Source organism: Crotalus tigris, unplaced genomic scaffold, assembly GCF_016545835.1.
Source record: "Crotalus tigris isolate CLP2741 ecotype Arizona unplaced genomic scaffold, ASM1654583v1 scf7180000020550.821452, whole genome shotgun sequence".
Lineage (NCBI taxonomy): Eukaryota > Metazoa > Chordata > Lepidosauria > Squamata > Viperidae > Crotalus > Crotalus tigris.
The window spans coordinates 459,846-477,253 of NW_024098074.1; the positions used below are offsets into that span (position 1 = coordinate 459,846).

The 17,408-nt window shown below is 34.7% G+C and overlaps 1 protein-coding gene across 1 annotated transcript in view; it reads right to left on the reverse strand.

Moving 5' to 3' along the window:
- LOC120318920 (pleckstrin homology domain interacting protein) overlaps nt 1–17,408 on the reverse strand; it is a 92,557-nt gene that overhangs the window by 20,544 nt on the left and 54,605 nt on the right. Inside the window, exons 21-29 of the mRNA XM_039367082.1 lie at nt 17,243–17,383; nt 14,987–15,063; nt 13,044–13,275; nt 10,473–10,592; nt 6,510–6,617; nt 3,545–3,669; nt 2,172–2,254; nt 555–666; nt 296–357 (exon numbers count right to left, since the gene is read on the reverse strand). Of these exons, the coding sequence (XP_039223016.1) occupies nt 296–357; nt 555–666; nt 2,172–2,254; nt 3,545–3,669; nt 6,510–6,617; nt 10,473–10,592; nt 13,044–13,275; nt 14,987–15,063; nt 17,243–17,383 (1,060 nt within the window). The remainder of the gene's footprint in view (nt 1–295; nt 358–554; nt 667–2,171; nt 2,255–3,544; nt 3,670–6,509; nt 6,618–10,472; nt 10,593–13,043; nt 13,276–14,986; nt 15,064–17,242; nt 17,384–17,408) is intronic.

Sequence of the window (17,408 nt, forward strand, 5' to 3'; positions counted from 1 at the left end):
CACACCTTTTAGGCAATTTACGACTAATGCGAATCTAAACAAACAAAAAAGGGGCTTAACAATTGAAATTATTATTTTCTTCCTACTGCTTCTAAAGAGTTCACAATAATTTGGCCCAATAAAACCCAACAGTCCTGAAAACAAGAAGCATTAAACAAAATAAAATTAATCATTTCATTAACCAAAACTAGTTCTCTCTTCTTTTAAAGCAAAATCAGCTTTCCAGATTATCACATCTGCACACTTTAAGTTCTGTATCCTCTTTCTGTACATCTAGGAGAAAATAGGCACATACCATTGTTTGGTATAGGCTCCATATCCCATGGACTCATTTTCTCAGTATCTCCATTGTCCCAACTTCAAAGAAAAAAAGATAAAAAAACATTTTCGACAATATTATTTATCTAAATATTTACTGATAATACGTTTTGCCAATTTTAAACAGTAAATATCAAATACTATAATGGCATTAACCAGTTACAGTTACAGTTAAATGCACTTGAATTTTAAAAACCAGAGCAATTAAATATTGCTGTATTTACAAACATACTGACCAGACATTGTAGCACTGAAACAAGCTGTCAGGATAATCAGGCTGAAGAGGTTCTTGACTTTCTATTGTTCCGAACCACCATGCATCATCAATTACTGATCTAAATCGATCACCTGCACAGGTACACCAAACTATATAATTAACCATTTCTATATGTATTACTATTTTAATAGTAATTTGACAACACTTGCATGAAGAAGAAGAGGTAAAATACCAGCAGTCTTTCAAGCAAAGATACATACAATTAAAAATTCAAATGTTCTATAACAAGTAGGTTGTCAGATGTTCTATAAAGGTAAATTGAGTTGGGCCAGAAATATTATTTCGACAGGCAAGGAAAATTTTCTAAGCACAGAATGTCTCTGGGAGTGAGGCTAATTGTGCCTATGCCGTGACACTATTGTGCAACGTGAATTATGCATTAGTGTCATTTTGTATGTTTGTGGCTTCTACCAGCTATGAAATATAAATAAAGATAAAACCAACTCAAAGGAAAATTGAACACTGGGAACTATTCATGAAGAAACCACACAAGATTTTTCCAAAAGAATAATAGAGATGGGGCAAAGTTGATGTTCCAAAAGGTGGAGGCCATAGCAGAAAAGGCACACACCATCTAGATCCTAGATGGAGCCTCTTAGTAGACTTGTCCTGCTCAAACTGATGGAATGGGTAGATGTAATAGGGAAGTGGCAGTCCCTCAAATAATTTAGTCCCATGCTGTGCACGGGTTGAAAGATCAAAACCCTTATGGAATTAATTTTAAAAAGCATTTTTTTAACTGGCTAGGTGACTTTCCAGTATGAGAGAGAGTAAAGGATTAAGAAGAAAGAAGAAAGCCAAGTGAGGTTTCCAATGACAATAAATCTGAATGCTATAAATTTTATATCTAAAAATATTAAACATTTATACTACTTATTCCAGATATAATAATAATAATAATAATAATAATATGTGATGATCAATAATAATAATAATAATAATAATAATAATAATAATAATAATAATAATAATAATATCCATCCTGCGACGATATCTGTAATACCATCAAACATCCACATCTGCCTATCCCAGATCCTGGGTAAGGACTCGATAGGTAGACAAAATGCCAAATCCAGTCTGAACATCTGGCTGACTGTGCGATGATCCATAATAATAATAATAATAATAATAATAATAATAATAATAATAATAATAGAGTTGGAAGGGACCTTGGAGGTCTTCCAGTCCAACCCCCTGCTCAGGCAGAAAACTCTATACCATTTCAGACAAATAGTTGTCCAGTCTCTTCTTAGAAACTTCCAGTGTTGGAGCATTCACAACTTCTGGAGGCAGGGTTGTTCTACTATGTATATGTATGGCAACAGCCTGCTATTTCTAATTTAAGAACTATAAATGGAAACAAAAATATTATTCACTTGAGAATATAATGAAAATTCTTATGGCACGCATTTCTCAAAATAGCAAGGATTTTTAATATTGTTGTCCAAACTTCTAACCCATGGAAGAGTATGAGGTTCCAAACACATACAAAAGGGTAAGTAATTATCATATATTTTATTGAAATCACAGGGAATTTTGACCATGAAACCACTGAAATGTATTCTAGAGCACCTACCTATATTCCATCTTCTGTGCTTTGCATCATCAAACTGCTGTCTCAAAACTAGGAAATCTATCACATCTGGCATATCATGATATCTAGTCATAATCAAAATGAAATGGTATGAAAAACGTGTTACTTTGAAGAACTCATCCATTCAAAGCAAGACATATCAAGAAATAGTAGAACAATCTCACCTAATTTCCATATTTTAAACTAGACACTAAAGTATATGTTTGATAGCAAAGTTCAGTGAAAAAGCAGCTAAATCTGTCGTTTTCTTGGGGGTGGGGAATGCGAGGAAAAGCTATAGCTACATTTTTACCATCTATCATTTCTCATCCAGAATTTGTCTAGTAGCCAGTTTTTTTCAGAAATAATTTCTTGTCTATAGATATCAAGCCTAGATAGGAATAATGGCTTTTTATGCCTATTATCCTTTCCCTGATCAGTCACAAACCTGAATTCTCAAGCCAGCTATTTTTCTAATTCTATCCTCAGTTATACATGTTCAGCATAAAAATGTTCCACTATTAGGGAAAAGTTCTGTAGGTGAAATATAATGTTGTACAAGTGGCCCTTTAGTCATGCAAGAATGGAAAATTCTGTCTTTTCAGAGATTTTCATCCCCCAAAGCAGGAATATTGAGGGCAGGAAGAACAGAAATGTATTCTCCTGAGAGATTCCTCTGTATTGGGAGATAGGCATAACAATTACAATCAAATGAAGTTTCTTAAAGCACATTTCAGACATTTGCTTTAATAAACAATGCTCTCAATTACATGTCTATCATCAAACATTAATTGCCTGTATCCAGTTCTGTCTATGCTAAACTGAGGGACTGGCAACATTTTTAGATGCTGTCTGCTGTTCCCCAAAATGATCCCCCAGAGCCCTCAAAGATTTCGGTAATCTCATTGGAGATTATACAAGGCTTCAGCATTTTAAATAAAAATAAAAATATTTTTATTAAATGTAAGAGTATCTGGAACCATTTAGGAGTATTTTGGGCATCATGTTGTTAACTTAAGTAGATAATAAAATAAACCCAGTAATGTTTAGCTGTCATAGCGAGATCAGATTCTCTTCCCAGTCTGTCTTCCAAATCTATCCTGGAAGGTTGAAATGCATTGGGGGATTTGTGTGTGTGGGGGGGGGACAGAGAAATGGAAACCCTCCTTGTGTAATAAGATATTATTAAATCTCCAAATCTACACCCCAAATTTACTATTTAAGCTAATTAAGTGATATTAATTTTAGAAACATGTTTTATTTTGTATGTACATAAAATATGTCGCAAAGCTGTACATGTGGGAGAGGGGTTAAGAGAGAAAGAGACAGAGAGACATATAAATCAAATTGTATATATGATCATGGATTTTTCTTACTTCATTGTAAATGATCCTCCAGTCAATTTACCCGTATCAGGGTCAAGAAAAGCAAGTTTAAGGCAGCAAAGTGTAGGCAATCCAACTTCATATTTTATTCCAACTATTTTCATTAACTCTTGTTCCTTAAACAAAAATAAAAATATTGATAGTAATTTATCATGCTTTTCAGGTGGAAAAAAAAGAAGGGGGGGAGAGAAGCATGGTAACTTACACCTCTGAATTAAACAGAAAAACCAAACAACTAATAGAGCGAGAGCAGCTGGTAAACAGTATGTTCTATCATCTCTTACTAAGAGGCTGCTGATCACTGTGTATGATATCTTCACTGTACTTTGCTCAAAATCTAATCAGACAGAAAATGGTATTTATACATAATATAAACTGAAGCAGAACAGTTCATGAATAGCTTCCTTCTAACCATATGCAATTTTTTTCAGGCTTAGGATGAAACACTTTTTTAAAAATGAGACCAAATATACTCATTACAATCATTCAGTGGTATTCCAGGGGACCTAACTGCAGTGCTGTCTTCAGTCTAAAAACTGGAGCATAATCTTTTCTGTCTTTCTACCTAAGCCAGGACAGCATGCTTCTTGGCTTGGGAATGGGACAACTAGCTACAGCCAACTTGCTGCGACTAACTCGCCATGGCCAACTTGCCACAGCCAATTTGCCATGGGACAACTCTCTGCAGAACCATTTAACAATTCTATTTAATTATTTAAAATAAATTTTAAAAATTAATTGCTGCCCCTTCTTTTGCATCCTTTTTTTAATGAATCTATTCCACCATTTCTTTAATATTAGTGTAATTTTTGTCCAACCAGTTTTCCTGTGGCCAGTTGGCTGTGAGGAGTTGTCCTGCAGCAAGTTGGCCATGGCAAGTCAGCCACGGTGAACTGTCATTGGCTTAGGCTGAATGGATTAAGTTTTGGGATGAGTCAGCAAACCATTTTGCATGAGGTATTGAGGGAGCCATTCTAGACATGAAAGCTGTGGGTGAAAGACTTCAGAGAGTAAATAGGAATTCTGCAAGGGACTCAAAACTTGATTGGACTCAGTGGTGGTGCTCTGACAATTAGCACTGTTGAATATATGTTTTTATCCAACTGACGCAACCCCGATACTTTTTACTTCAAGTATGGTTTTAAAACAATGCAGGGCAGTGTATGACTAGAACAAAAAAATCACCGCTCTATCCCATCCTTTTGCTTTTCAACTTTGCTCCCTTTTGAATTTTAAAATAACATTTCCCTCCTGCCAGAAAACTTCCCCTCTAAATAAGGGCTGCCTGGTTATTTAGGGAAATTAATTCTTCTATTTAGGTTGCACATGTAACTGGTGCTGATAGCAATGCCTTATGATACATACATGCACAATTATACATAATCACAAAGCACAATCACACACATATCCACCTATAGTTTTAAATAGAAACTTGCCCGTTTCAACCCACTCTTTTTCAGTTTAAGACCAGCTGGGAGTCTCCAACCTAATATTCTATTCTTTAAAAAAAAACTCAAACCAGTCATGCCTGAAAATAGACAAGTAAGAGACACGATGCTAGTAAGAGAACCAAATTATAATCTATTAATTAAGGGAGAGGCTTGATTTCAGTACAAGATCCAGTTCTCCACATGTATAAAGAGGAGCCAGATGATAATTAAAAGCCAAGTCAAGCTTGTGCAACTTCAAAATTCTATGGAATTCTACTTATCACCTGTTCAAGGAATACTTGTTTACTTGACAAGTATGAGACCACACATGTGAACATCAGATGCTGCACATACAGAACGGAGGCTATGTTGGACAAAACTTCTACCGGTGTATAGAATGTACACTGCTTATGTACATTTTGATGTAGTCCATGTTGCATTTTGCTACATTGTCATGTTTGAACTTAAGTGGCTTTTTTCTGAAGTTTTTTACCCTTTCAGATTTCAGCTATTTTTTTAAAAAAAATCCTTCATTAAAAACAGTCCGTCCATGACTTAAACTTAGCTCCTTTTTGTGCAGTTAAAAGTTTTATTACACATAACTGCAGTTAAATAGGAAAGGGTTCTCTTTTGGATAGCAACACTAATTGTCCCGCTCCCCCCGCTAATATTCTCATCCACCAAACAGAAATTGTAGCCTTTGGGGTTTTTTTAGCAACTAGTCAGTAATATATTCCCCCCCCCCCAAGCCCCAACTGTAAATACATCTACGACAGATGTTGGTGACTGTTTGCAATGCTTCAGTAACATATAGCAAGGCATGCCAAATTATATTAGCAGTGTGACTGAAATTCATTTTCTATCTGTCTATCTGGCAGCCCTGGAGAGTATAATCAAATAGAACACTAATCTTTTCTCACATTCTTTTTAATTAGTGCTTGCATAAGAAAGTATATAGGAAACAAATAGCCTCTATACAGTTTCTAAGTAACAGTTTTCAAAAATGTTCCTAAAATAATCTCTATCTTTTATTTCTGCAATTTGGCAGGCTGCTTGTTGCCATCATTTAATAAGGATCACGCAGAACATTAAATGAGGGCCTCATTATGACCACAACGCCTAATTTCCTGCTGGTTTGTGGGAAGCCAGCAGGAAAGATTGCAAATTGCAATCACATAACCACAGGGATGGTAAGTACAAGGTCCAGTCATAACTGTCACTTGTTAAGTGCTGTTGCAAGAATGGCCATTGAAAGTGATCATTAAATGAGGATGGCTTGTAACTCTTGCACACTTGTAATGGGCCTACTATATTACTGTTTTGACCTTTCAAATATGATAAAATAATTACCATTAAATGCAATGGACTGTATGTAGAAATACACATATAGCTAGATTTAAAAGCTGAGACTATATAGGGTAGGTACCCTTCTGTTCTCTTAGTTCAGTAGGATTTATTCCAAGTAAGAATCTATAAGTTTACATATACAAAGAATGTAAAACAGAAAGAGCAAGGAGGAGACATACCCGTAACTCCATTTTATGCCATGGTTGTTTTTTAGGATTAATGCTATATATTTTGTTTTTCTTTGCCATTAGAACATATGCTTCATGACCTTGCCGGAAGTAGTAAACCTTCAGAAATTAAGTATCACAGTTAATGCATGAAATATCTGTACATCTAAAAGAACCCAACACTATAATTGAAAGTATTTGCCAAAATCAGAGTTATATTTCAATTTTTCATTTAAAAATAGCAACCTGTTGCCAATTAACTTTTAGAATGTTATAATCCTACTTAGCATTTCATGAAAATGTTTTTTGTTAAAAAGAATCTATTTGAAGCTTTGTTTAGTTTAGAGCAGCACATTTATGGAACATTTTCATTAATAATATAACATAAAGCAGTTACTGTAAATTAACCAAGATTCAATTGTCTGAGCATTTTGTTCTTATAGTTGTTATGATGTATCATGTTTATTAGCACACAAAACATCTCAAATAAAATTATCCTAATGCATAACCGCTGACCAATCAGAAAGGTTGATTTTGTCATATTTTATGATTAGAGCTACATAAAGGATGAAAAAATAGGGTGTCTTCTTCCTTGGCTCCAACTCATCACTCACAAATTGGGGCATTTATATGGGATTTACAAATATATCTAATGAAAATGTTTCCAAATTGTTCAACTGATCTCAGATTGCATGTGAAATATTAATAATACCATTCCAATTTACATTTATCTACCACACAGGAAGCCATCTAAAATATTCTCTTCAATAGGTCTAGATTAAGAATAAATATACCTGATGGATAAAACTGTGTTTCATTTTCCTATTCACAATTTATTAGTCTGTCAATACTCATCTAAACAGTTTACTTAACATAAACTTATATATTAGAACATTTATTTATTTACTTGATCATGTTAGACATACTAGAAAAACTACAGCAACACTGATGAATGATTCTCAGAATATAAGATGATCACTGTAAGATCATCTGCAGAGAATGCTCAGCTATATTATTAATACTTGAGAACTACGATTTATAGCCTACTTTAAAAAAAATACTTCCTCTTTAATTGGATCCCTCAGTTCTGATGACCAGCTAATAGCATAAACTAACTCAAGTGATTCAACAAATACAAAGGAAGTATAAAGAGTCATTAGCACTGATATAAATATTGTGTTGTGAAGTATCAGCTTTTGGACCTAACAGTTTGTGAGGGGTTACCTGTCCTAAAGGGCTATTTATTTCAGACAGCAAAATGTAACTTTCTTCTCGTTTAGTGTGTAAGGCATCAGATGTGGGTTGTTATGTAGCCATGTAAAAAATGGAATATATTTCTAGCAAAATTTAATGATTTATAAGACACTTACGTATCTTATTTCAAGCTGAATTTATGTATTTCTTACTTAAATCTAAAAAGAAACTTTGGGTTCAGTCTATCATTCTCCTAACAAGTTGGCTATTGGAATGGTTATGAAAACTTCCATCATTCTTTTTCCATCAAAAGACAGAATTTTGCCGCATTTTTAATTATAAATATTCAGGTAAACTTTGACAGTAAAGTAAAAATATTGATGTTGTTTTATGAAGCAAACCTGGGAACTTTATATCTGGGGTTATTTATGTTGCTACTGTTTCTAACAGACAGTGACAATCCAGCCAGTTAGATTTCTGATTCCTTTCACAAAGGTTTCAAATTAAGTCCTTTCTACGAAGAGAATATAACAAATAGGTAGGAAGAAAAAGAAATAGTATGCCCTGTTTTGGAACCCCTTAGAAGACATCATATATTTTAATCAAATCCGTCTCAGAATAAAGAATATTCAGAAATGAGAACAGCTTCTTTGAAATATTTAGCGAAAATCAGAGAGGCTTGAAAATCCAATGCTGCATTAGAAATTTATTGTTACAAATGCCCTGAAAAGACGAAGAAAATCAAATGGGGCCTATAAGGCTCTTCTGTGCTATTTGGTGGCTGGTATAATTTTAAAAATATTTATTAGTTTATCAGAATGTAAAATACAAAGGAAAATAGAAATAGTGGGAAACTAGGGGAAAGAAAAGGGAGGAAGAGAAAATGTATAGGGGAGAATGGGAAAGAGAAAAAAAGTGTTGAATTCAGACTCTTTTTAGCACAGTAGAAGATATCACAGCCTCAATTTTTTATTTTTACATAGTAATATACTGTATACTAGCCATTTCCATAACAACAAACCTATCTAATCAGCAAAACCAAAATCAAAGTTTCATATTTTTTTCCCATCACAAGGACAAAATCCTGACGCAATTTCCAAATAAAAGCAAAATTAGATATATTCTCTTCTTTGGATAAGGCAATCAATTTAACCAGTGCTTTTTTTCTTTAAAAAAAAAAGGTGCCAGAACTCACACATGTCATACAACCCGCCTTGCCTACCCTACAAGGCTCCATCCAAAAATGGTGCCAGAACTCCGTTCTGGGCGTTCTATGACAAAAAAAGCCCTGAATTTAACCATCTCTTTTTTCCTTGCCGTGGAAAGTAATATTTCTTTTTACACTTATTAATCTTTATAGACTATCATCATTTATATTAACAACATTCACTCTATTCTTTCAGATTCTTTAACAGGAAAGGGAAAAACACTTTTTAAGCATCCATTTTAAAACACTAAACTTTTCTTTAAAAACGCTTTTAAATTTCTTAGCTCCCTCTTGTGGTCAAAGAGTAGATATTTTATAAATCAGTTAATGCTTCCTGACCAATTAGAATTCTAAAAATCAGAAAGTTTAAGCCACTCACAACAAAACAATCCAAAGCTATAGATTATTTAAAGGTAATAAAATAGAGTCACATCTTTTTGTCCTTGTATTTCACCCTCAAAGATACTTCATATGTTTTAAAAACAAAGGGAACCCAGTTCCTCATTAATAGTTGAAGAAGCTTCGGTCTGGAAGAAACTCCTCCTAGACTGGTCAGTCGGCCATGTTCATTGGAAGTCTCCGGTGGCTGGTATAATTAACTAAATTTGTGTTTTAAACTTGGAACACTGCCATTTCTCAATATCATTAATGTTATGGCGAGTTTTCAAAAAGAGACTCACTTTTCAAAGGTGCAGAGTCTTGCCTAACCAATGGAAGATGCCTAGGATATGTGAACTAAGTCACTCCCAGGTCACCATCTCAATTGAAATTACTGATTTAGTAATGATTGCCTATGGCTCCCTACTATTTCTTACATTCAAAAGAAAGACAACTCATGGCAGAGTCTCTTTGGAGGAATACAAAAGGCTACCACCTTCTTGGCAATTCTTCTCATTCATAATTCATAATTCTTTAACTTATAGCCCACTTTTTCACAAGAAACTCAAGGTAGTTCATTCTGAGATTTCTCTTCATTTTCTCCACAACAGCAATGTTGTGAGATAGTTCCACTTAGAGACTGGGACTGGTCCAGGTCACTCAGCTGAGAGTGGACTTGAACCTAAGTTTCCTTGCTCACAGGTCATGATGCCAACCCAAATATAATTCTATAATTCTTATTCTACTTTTCTATCCCGTGTTTGTGGGAGAGATACTCCCTGGGACCATCCAACAGGCAAAAAGAAAAAGAAAAAAGAGGTAGAATGAAATGAGGGATAAAACAGCTTGTTTTTGAGGAAAATAAGGAAGGAAAATAGGGGAGATGTAAAAGAAATAGAAAAACTTAAATTAAGCTGAAGGTATAAGGAACAAATACCTAGTTTCTTTTCCAAATGAGAGCACAAAATGAACTAAGCTTATATGTTAACAGTAGCATTAATTCATGACTCCTGTGTTCCAGAATAGCATTAAGTCTTTGTAAAAACAACTTGATAATTTTTTATTTTAAAACAGCCATCAGAATTTTGCCTTATTTCAACAGTAATTGACAGAGGAAGAGATTTTTAATTGGCACTTCAATAAACTGAACATGAAAGTGCAAGCAAACGCATGCATAAAAATGAAAGAAAAAGTACCTCATCCCCCATTTGTGGTACAAAAGGGCATCGTCGAGGAACAGGATCTGTAATCCATACTGAAGGAAGCCACTCTTCTAATGTCAAGCCATTTTCAGTCAGCACTCCCATAGCCAACCTCTAAAGAAATATGCACATATATCTAAATTAAATTCTAGAACTTGTTATTTAATTTTAAGATTTAGCTTAAGCTTAGCTGTTCTCAAAAGCATTTGAATTCAGTTTTAGCAATACAGGAACAAACCCCACATATGCAATTTCTATTTCCTTTTCCAATACAATTATCAGCTACATCATGTCAAAAATGAAAATAAAGGTTTTTAATAATTTTCTTACAGCCATATTAGAATAAGGTATGCATGAGGCTCAGTAATATTAAACCATCACAATCAATTTTCTATTAGCAAAATAAATAAACATGCCCATCACATTTGAACTTAGTATAGGTATTTGATAAAAATGTCAGCATCCTTCATGTTAATTGACTAATATAGCATTTATTAATTCCTTTTTCCTATAAAAGGGACAGAGTTCACCTTGAAAGAATTGTATTTCCCACCTGGGTTCCTAATATTCTAGACATTTGCATTTGGGACTAGGGATACCCCAAAGTTGTGGAAATAGCTGTCCTTTTCACATATGTAATAGTGAATGCAGAAACACAAGCAATTCTGGTGATTGAATTTAGAATGTTGTCCCCCATGACAGACTGACTAAATATTTTCTAGACTGATTAGAAATGAAATACAGAATAATTTACTAGCTATGTTCTTACTAATGTATTATTTTACTGATTTTACTTTTTAAAATATTCATAAATTTTTAAATAATGTTCTAATCTGCTCCAAAAATTCCAGTTACTGGACAAATTAAAACATAATGAATTAATTAAAACATAGTGCCTATATTTATATGTGTCAAGATGATGGAAGAAAATGCTGGATCAAAATATTAGAGTTCTAAACTGTTGGAATCTGTAAAGACTTCTAAGAGTTAGATAGAAATGGCTGGATGGATATTTTAACATTCAGGAGTTTTAACTTGTTTTCATCAATTCAAGGCCAATTTTTTTTTTTAAAAAAATTGTCTAAAGCAGGGGTTGGCAATTAATTTCCCCAAAGGCCACATGAGAAACTTGAACTCTGCCCAATAGACTAAAAGGCTATGCTTCAGCTGAGCCCTATCCCCTCATGTGACAATCGCCTCCTCAGGCTGTTCCAGGAGAGGGACAAGTTCTGTGGAAGTGCAGAAAAGTGCTTTCTTTTCTCGCCCTCTCATGGCCACCAGCCGACTGACGGAGCCCGCAGCAATTGCTCAGAATCAGATCCAACTCATCTTTTCCCGCCCCTTGTGCTGCCCTTTTCTACATTTGATTTTTAATTTTCAACTGATCTCATGTGGGCCAGCCAAGATGGGGGAAAGTACAGATGCTTTATCTTTCTTGTTTTACAGAAAACCATGCAATATGAAACAATATAAGTACATCCCAAATCTCATCTTAGCAGGGGGGTTCATAGGGAACTGTTATTTCTGTGTTAATTTTGGCTTAACCACTTAACTGGTCAATGGAGCCTGCCTCTTGGTGGTCAATATACCAGTAACTGAAAACACCACAGAAGATGTACCTGTACTAAAAATAGATAAATTTCCCTGCAACACTAAAAAGGTCTGAGTGTGTGTTTGTGTGCACGCAGGCGCACATGGGAGCATGACAAAATATCTGTATCTCTCTGCTCTGAGATCTTAAAGGAAGATGAACTGTACAAAACCTATGATGAATTCTATATAACTTTTCCTTTGAGTGCCAGGAACTACATAGCTCCTAAAACCTAGTGCACCATTTAATTATCTAAATTATAAAGGTCCATTCTAGTAAAGGGTTTGAACTTCATACAGCAACAGCTGACAAATCCCAAATAGGATGAAGCCAGGCTCATAGTTCTGCATGCTTCCAAGTGGTCAATATAATTGGCTGAACCATGTTGCTGCTTCCATTTTTTATTCTTTATTACTGTAAAACCACTTTCCTATATTTGTTAAATGTTGTTTATAGGTTTGTTCAGATTAATTGTGAGCTCTATTTTTTGCATTTTAATAATGTACATTCTTGTAACAAAAAATTCTGAAGCTAGAATACTCAACCTGTGTTGTGCATTAATGCTCACATTCAACTTGATCTGAACAAAGAGAACTAGTAGGAAGAAATTTGTCCTTCACCCCTGCACCTTGCATTTGAACAAAGTGCTCATTGTTTTTTTCCAGTCCAAGCACTAATGGACTCATTCACTCTGTTAGCCATTCATACTTTGGTAAGATGGGGAAGAGATGTATGAAGGAGCGTTGCTATTTCATGAACAGAATAAGAAGGTATATTAACAAATTCCATTCATCTTCCTTATAGGCAAACTTTGAATCAAAAATCTTGCAAAATGAACACCTCTTAACTTGTAATTTTAATATATTAGCTATTTGGATAATTAAAAGTATAATTCATATGTATTTACATTAGTGAGAAATAAGCATTACTGATAAGAAGCATTTTAAATTAGTATTTTATAATTCTAGTACAACCTTTTGCTTCCTTTCTTTCGGTTTCCTTTTCTTTGGAGATGATGGACCATCTTTATCTTCAATACCTTTTTTCCTTTCTTTTCTGATTTGTTTTTGCCTCTGTTTTTCAGGACCTTCTTCATCTTCTGAACTGCTCTCTACTTTCTTGGTCTTAATTTTAGGAACTTTCTTTGGTGGTTGCAAATTAATTCCAGCATCTGCTGTCCAATCTGAGTAATCACTAGAATAATCACTAGAAGTGAAATAATGAATCAATACGTATATATGCACTGATGTGCAAATTTAATATACATTAAAAAAAACCTATCGGTTTTCAATACTGAAAAACTAGCTAGGAATACTAGATGAAACAAATAATTTTTGTCGTAGTTCTTCTGGAATTAGAATGAATTTAGATGAAAAGCACTGAACAAATGTTACTTGCAACTTCATACAGAACCATAAGCTATAATTGTAAGCATAAACCAGATGGGCCAGAACTAAAATAATGATAACAAGAATTACCTAATAATAAAATGTTAATTTGATACTCTTAACTCATCAGATGCTCTAATTATTTATTACTTCTCTACTCCCAAGAAGGGGATTTTGAAGTCAGTATTGTCAGAAAGAAAACATTTTTTCATTCAATCTTTATTATGGTCATGGACCAGCACAAAAAATGTTTAAATTATATGAAAAGCTGTTTTTTTAAAAACAAAACAAAGATGAATGTGAAAAAGCAGGCTGTAATATAGTAGAGAAGATGTTTTTCTCTAAAGAATGTGTTCAGGTCTGCTGTTTGACAAAAAAAAAATGTAAAAATATTAAAGGAAAAAGAGCCACTAACAAAATTCCATGAGCCTTTGTGCAAGATCCAAATGTTGCTATTTAATAGGTAGCTTCTAGTGTTTCCACTAAAATCAGTTACAGAAAAAACTATTAAAAACAGGCTGTATATTAAAAAATGTACCACTTTAGAGCAGGGGTCCCCAACCCAATCCATGGACCGGTACTGCGCCATGGCATGCCAGCAACCGGTTCGCACAAACAAGCCAAGCCCCATCCACAAGTTGCAGGCAGCACACAAAATCATGCACCCTTCAGTCCGTGGAAAAACCTCTCTCCACGGAACTGGTCCCTGGTGCCCAAAAGGTTGGGGACCTCTGCTTTAGAGTGTGCAGAAATGGATAGACTGACTTTAAAGATAAAAAGAGAAAGAAGATTCAGTGTATTTTAGATCATGGGATAATTTTTATCAATGGCTAGAAAAACGAGTTAAAGAGAAAGGAATTTGATATGTAACAATGAATATATATTAGTAAAAAGGCTAATGAGCGATTAACATATTGTTTCTGATAATTAATTATTCATTTTTTTAATATACATGAACCCAGACAACATGCTGTTTGCTAAATATTATATATACATTATATACATATATACACATATACACATACATGTATACATATACACACATACATATATGCATATACATTCATACATACACACATACATACATACACATATATATATACATGGCTTCAGTGGTATCTCAGAATTGTTTTAAATATTCTTAACACATTCTTAACCTGGGAACTGCCTGTGTTTTTCAACGTGATGAATGAAAATGTAATGATATATCAACACCAAGTCCTAGAAACAGATATTCAGAAGGGAGTTTAATGATGATCCTTTCCTGTCTCATGTGTCATTCCAAAGGACTTTCCTATCTTCAAGGTGAACAGGAATGAGGCAGCTCCCATTGGGAAGAAGTGGTGGAAATATACCTGTACACATACGGTCTTTTTACCGGATTCTTTTTTCCATAAAAATTTCTTAAACTCGTTTTTCATTTTTTACTCAAAGTATATTTTATGAATCAGAACAATTAACATATATCTTAGCATTTAAATCTCACATTTAAGTTTAAACAGCATAGTTTCTGATATTCAGTCACTTACCTAGAACTACCATCACTATTCCATGCTTTTTTTTCATTTTCTGATGTTCCACCACTGGCAACAACAATTTCTCCTTCCTAAGAACAATATAATATTCAGACATTTCTTCTGACATGCTAAGACTTCCTTCTTTAAAAGTAATGAAGGACTTCTAATTGCTTTAATAAAGGAATTAATGATTAAGAATCAGTTTTTCAGCGACTTCATTTCACTCAATTTTGATGCCACTTTGGATGGCTCACAACCCCCCCCCCCAACAAAATACAATAAAATGGTTAAGTTGAAAAAATTATCCATAAAACAATTTTGTTGAAAACTAAGATCTAACCAAACACTGGCTCTTTAATTACTACCCACAGACTCACAACAGGTAATTAATATAGAAAAACTAAAAAGGTTTGGAACCAGAATATCAGAAAGGCCACCTTCTTTGGTATAAATTTGGGTATAACATCAAAAAAATGCCCATTTCAGAAGAAGCACACCCCACTTGTTTTTGAACCTGCAGTAAAAGGTTCCATAGCACTGGAATATTCATATTATATGTGATTGCTGAATTCTCTTTTATATCGTTTGGGATTTGCCTTAGTTTTATGACTTAATTACAATATTTTTAGTTTAAATCACCATAACTACCTATATGATCAATAAGTAAGTCTGTTAAAGGAAGTCAGGTTTTCCATGATTGGTATTAAGAAAACAAAATGTCTTTGAACATTTGCTAAAAAGCTCTTCCTGAAAAGTTAAAGTTACATTTAGTATATGTGATAGATGGACAGGTCTAGAAGCATTAACTAATGTTCAGGAAATGTTACCTTTAAGAAAGGAGTCAAGTAACCTCAGGAGTTATAAATGATTTTACATGCAAACAACCTAGAGTAGGGGTTCCTAAACTTTCTGTCAATACACCTTCCTGTAGTGCAATTTTAATGTATACACCTCCCCTAAAAATCCCAACACCAAAATGAATAATGAAAACAATACAACAAACCTTTATTTTAATAAAGACATATAAAATAAAAATCTTCACACCTCCCTGGACTCTATGAAGCTCCCAGAAAGAGCTATATCTCAGTTTGGGAAACCCCTATCCACCATATTAGAACTCAATGAATAGTCATGTCCAGTTTTGAATCCAGCTCATAATGTAAATGGTACTGAAATTTCATTTTTCATTCAAAATTTTAAATGCTGCTTTATTTCATTGTGTAAGTCCAAAATAATCAATTATCTTTACAATTAACTACAGAATGTTAATTGATAACTGCATATATCAACTGCAAATTATCAGGTTTTTGCAGACAAAATAGTACTTTATGTTCAAAAGAACATACCAAGCTTTGAGAATTACATATGTATTATAATGGCCATAAAGTAAGTCTTTGATTTAATTAATGGGGGGAAGGTGTTTAATTAGAGCCAAATTATATAAAGTCTGAATGTTATTTTTCCAACCTATCTATCCCTCTGAAGAATATTCCTCTTACACTGTCCTGCAGTCCATATTTATAACACACAAAATCTACCAATGTTTTCTGTTCTTGTATTCAGAGAAGAAGGATGTCACAGCCAGCTGCTCTAATAGGTCTAAACCAGTGATGGCGAACCTTTTAGAGACAGAGTGCCCAAAACCCCCTGCCCCGCCCCTGCTCCACCCCATCCCCTGCCCCGCCTGCCCGCAGGGCCACTCACCGCCTCCAGGGCCCACCGCAGATCACCCAGGCAGCCCAGCAGCGCCATGGCAGCCATGCCCTCTGCCCGCGCCCTGCAGCATCAACTGTGCACAATGGGGTGTGAGGGCAGTGTCTTGTCTGTGCTGCCTGGCTGCCATGTCCTTGGCTGTGCTGCTCCACATGGGCCACGCTCAGGGGCGACTCTCCTTCAGGAGGGCTGCTGGAGGGGGGGCTCACAGGGGGAGGCGAGGTTGGGGCAATGGCACGTGTGCCCACAGAGAGGGCTCCGAGTGCCGCCTCTGGCACCCGTGCCATAGGTTCGCCACCATTGGTCTAAACCATACATATCACTGCAGCAAATAGGGAAAGAGGCATTATACTGCCTTCCCTAAATAGCAATGTGATATTGATAAACCAGGGAAAACTGTGTTTATTATTTATTATTTGTTTGGAAGATGTATCAATTGTGGTTCTGTCTGATACATCTGAGGACTTTATGTATTATATCTGTAGTCCATTAATCCAATGTATGCTGAAAAAAGGGTTTGCTGTAATTTAAAATGAATTACAATATTATTCTTACCTCTGAGGAACTGCTTCCATTTTCAATGTCTTCATTTGGCCTGACAGTTTCCTCTAAGGCATATCTGGTTCGATAGTTATGCTGGTTGGCCTGTTGTTTTTTTGAATCCCCAACATCCAATACGTGATCATGTGAATGGTTCTAGAAATACATAAACTGACCATTA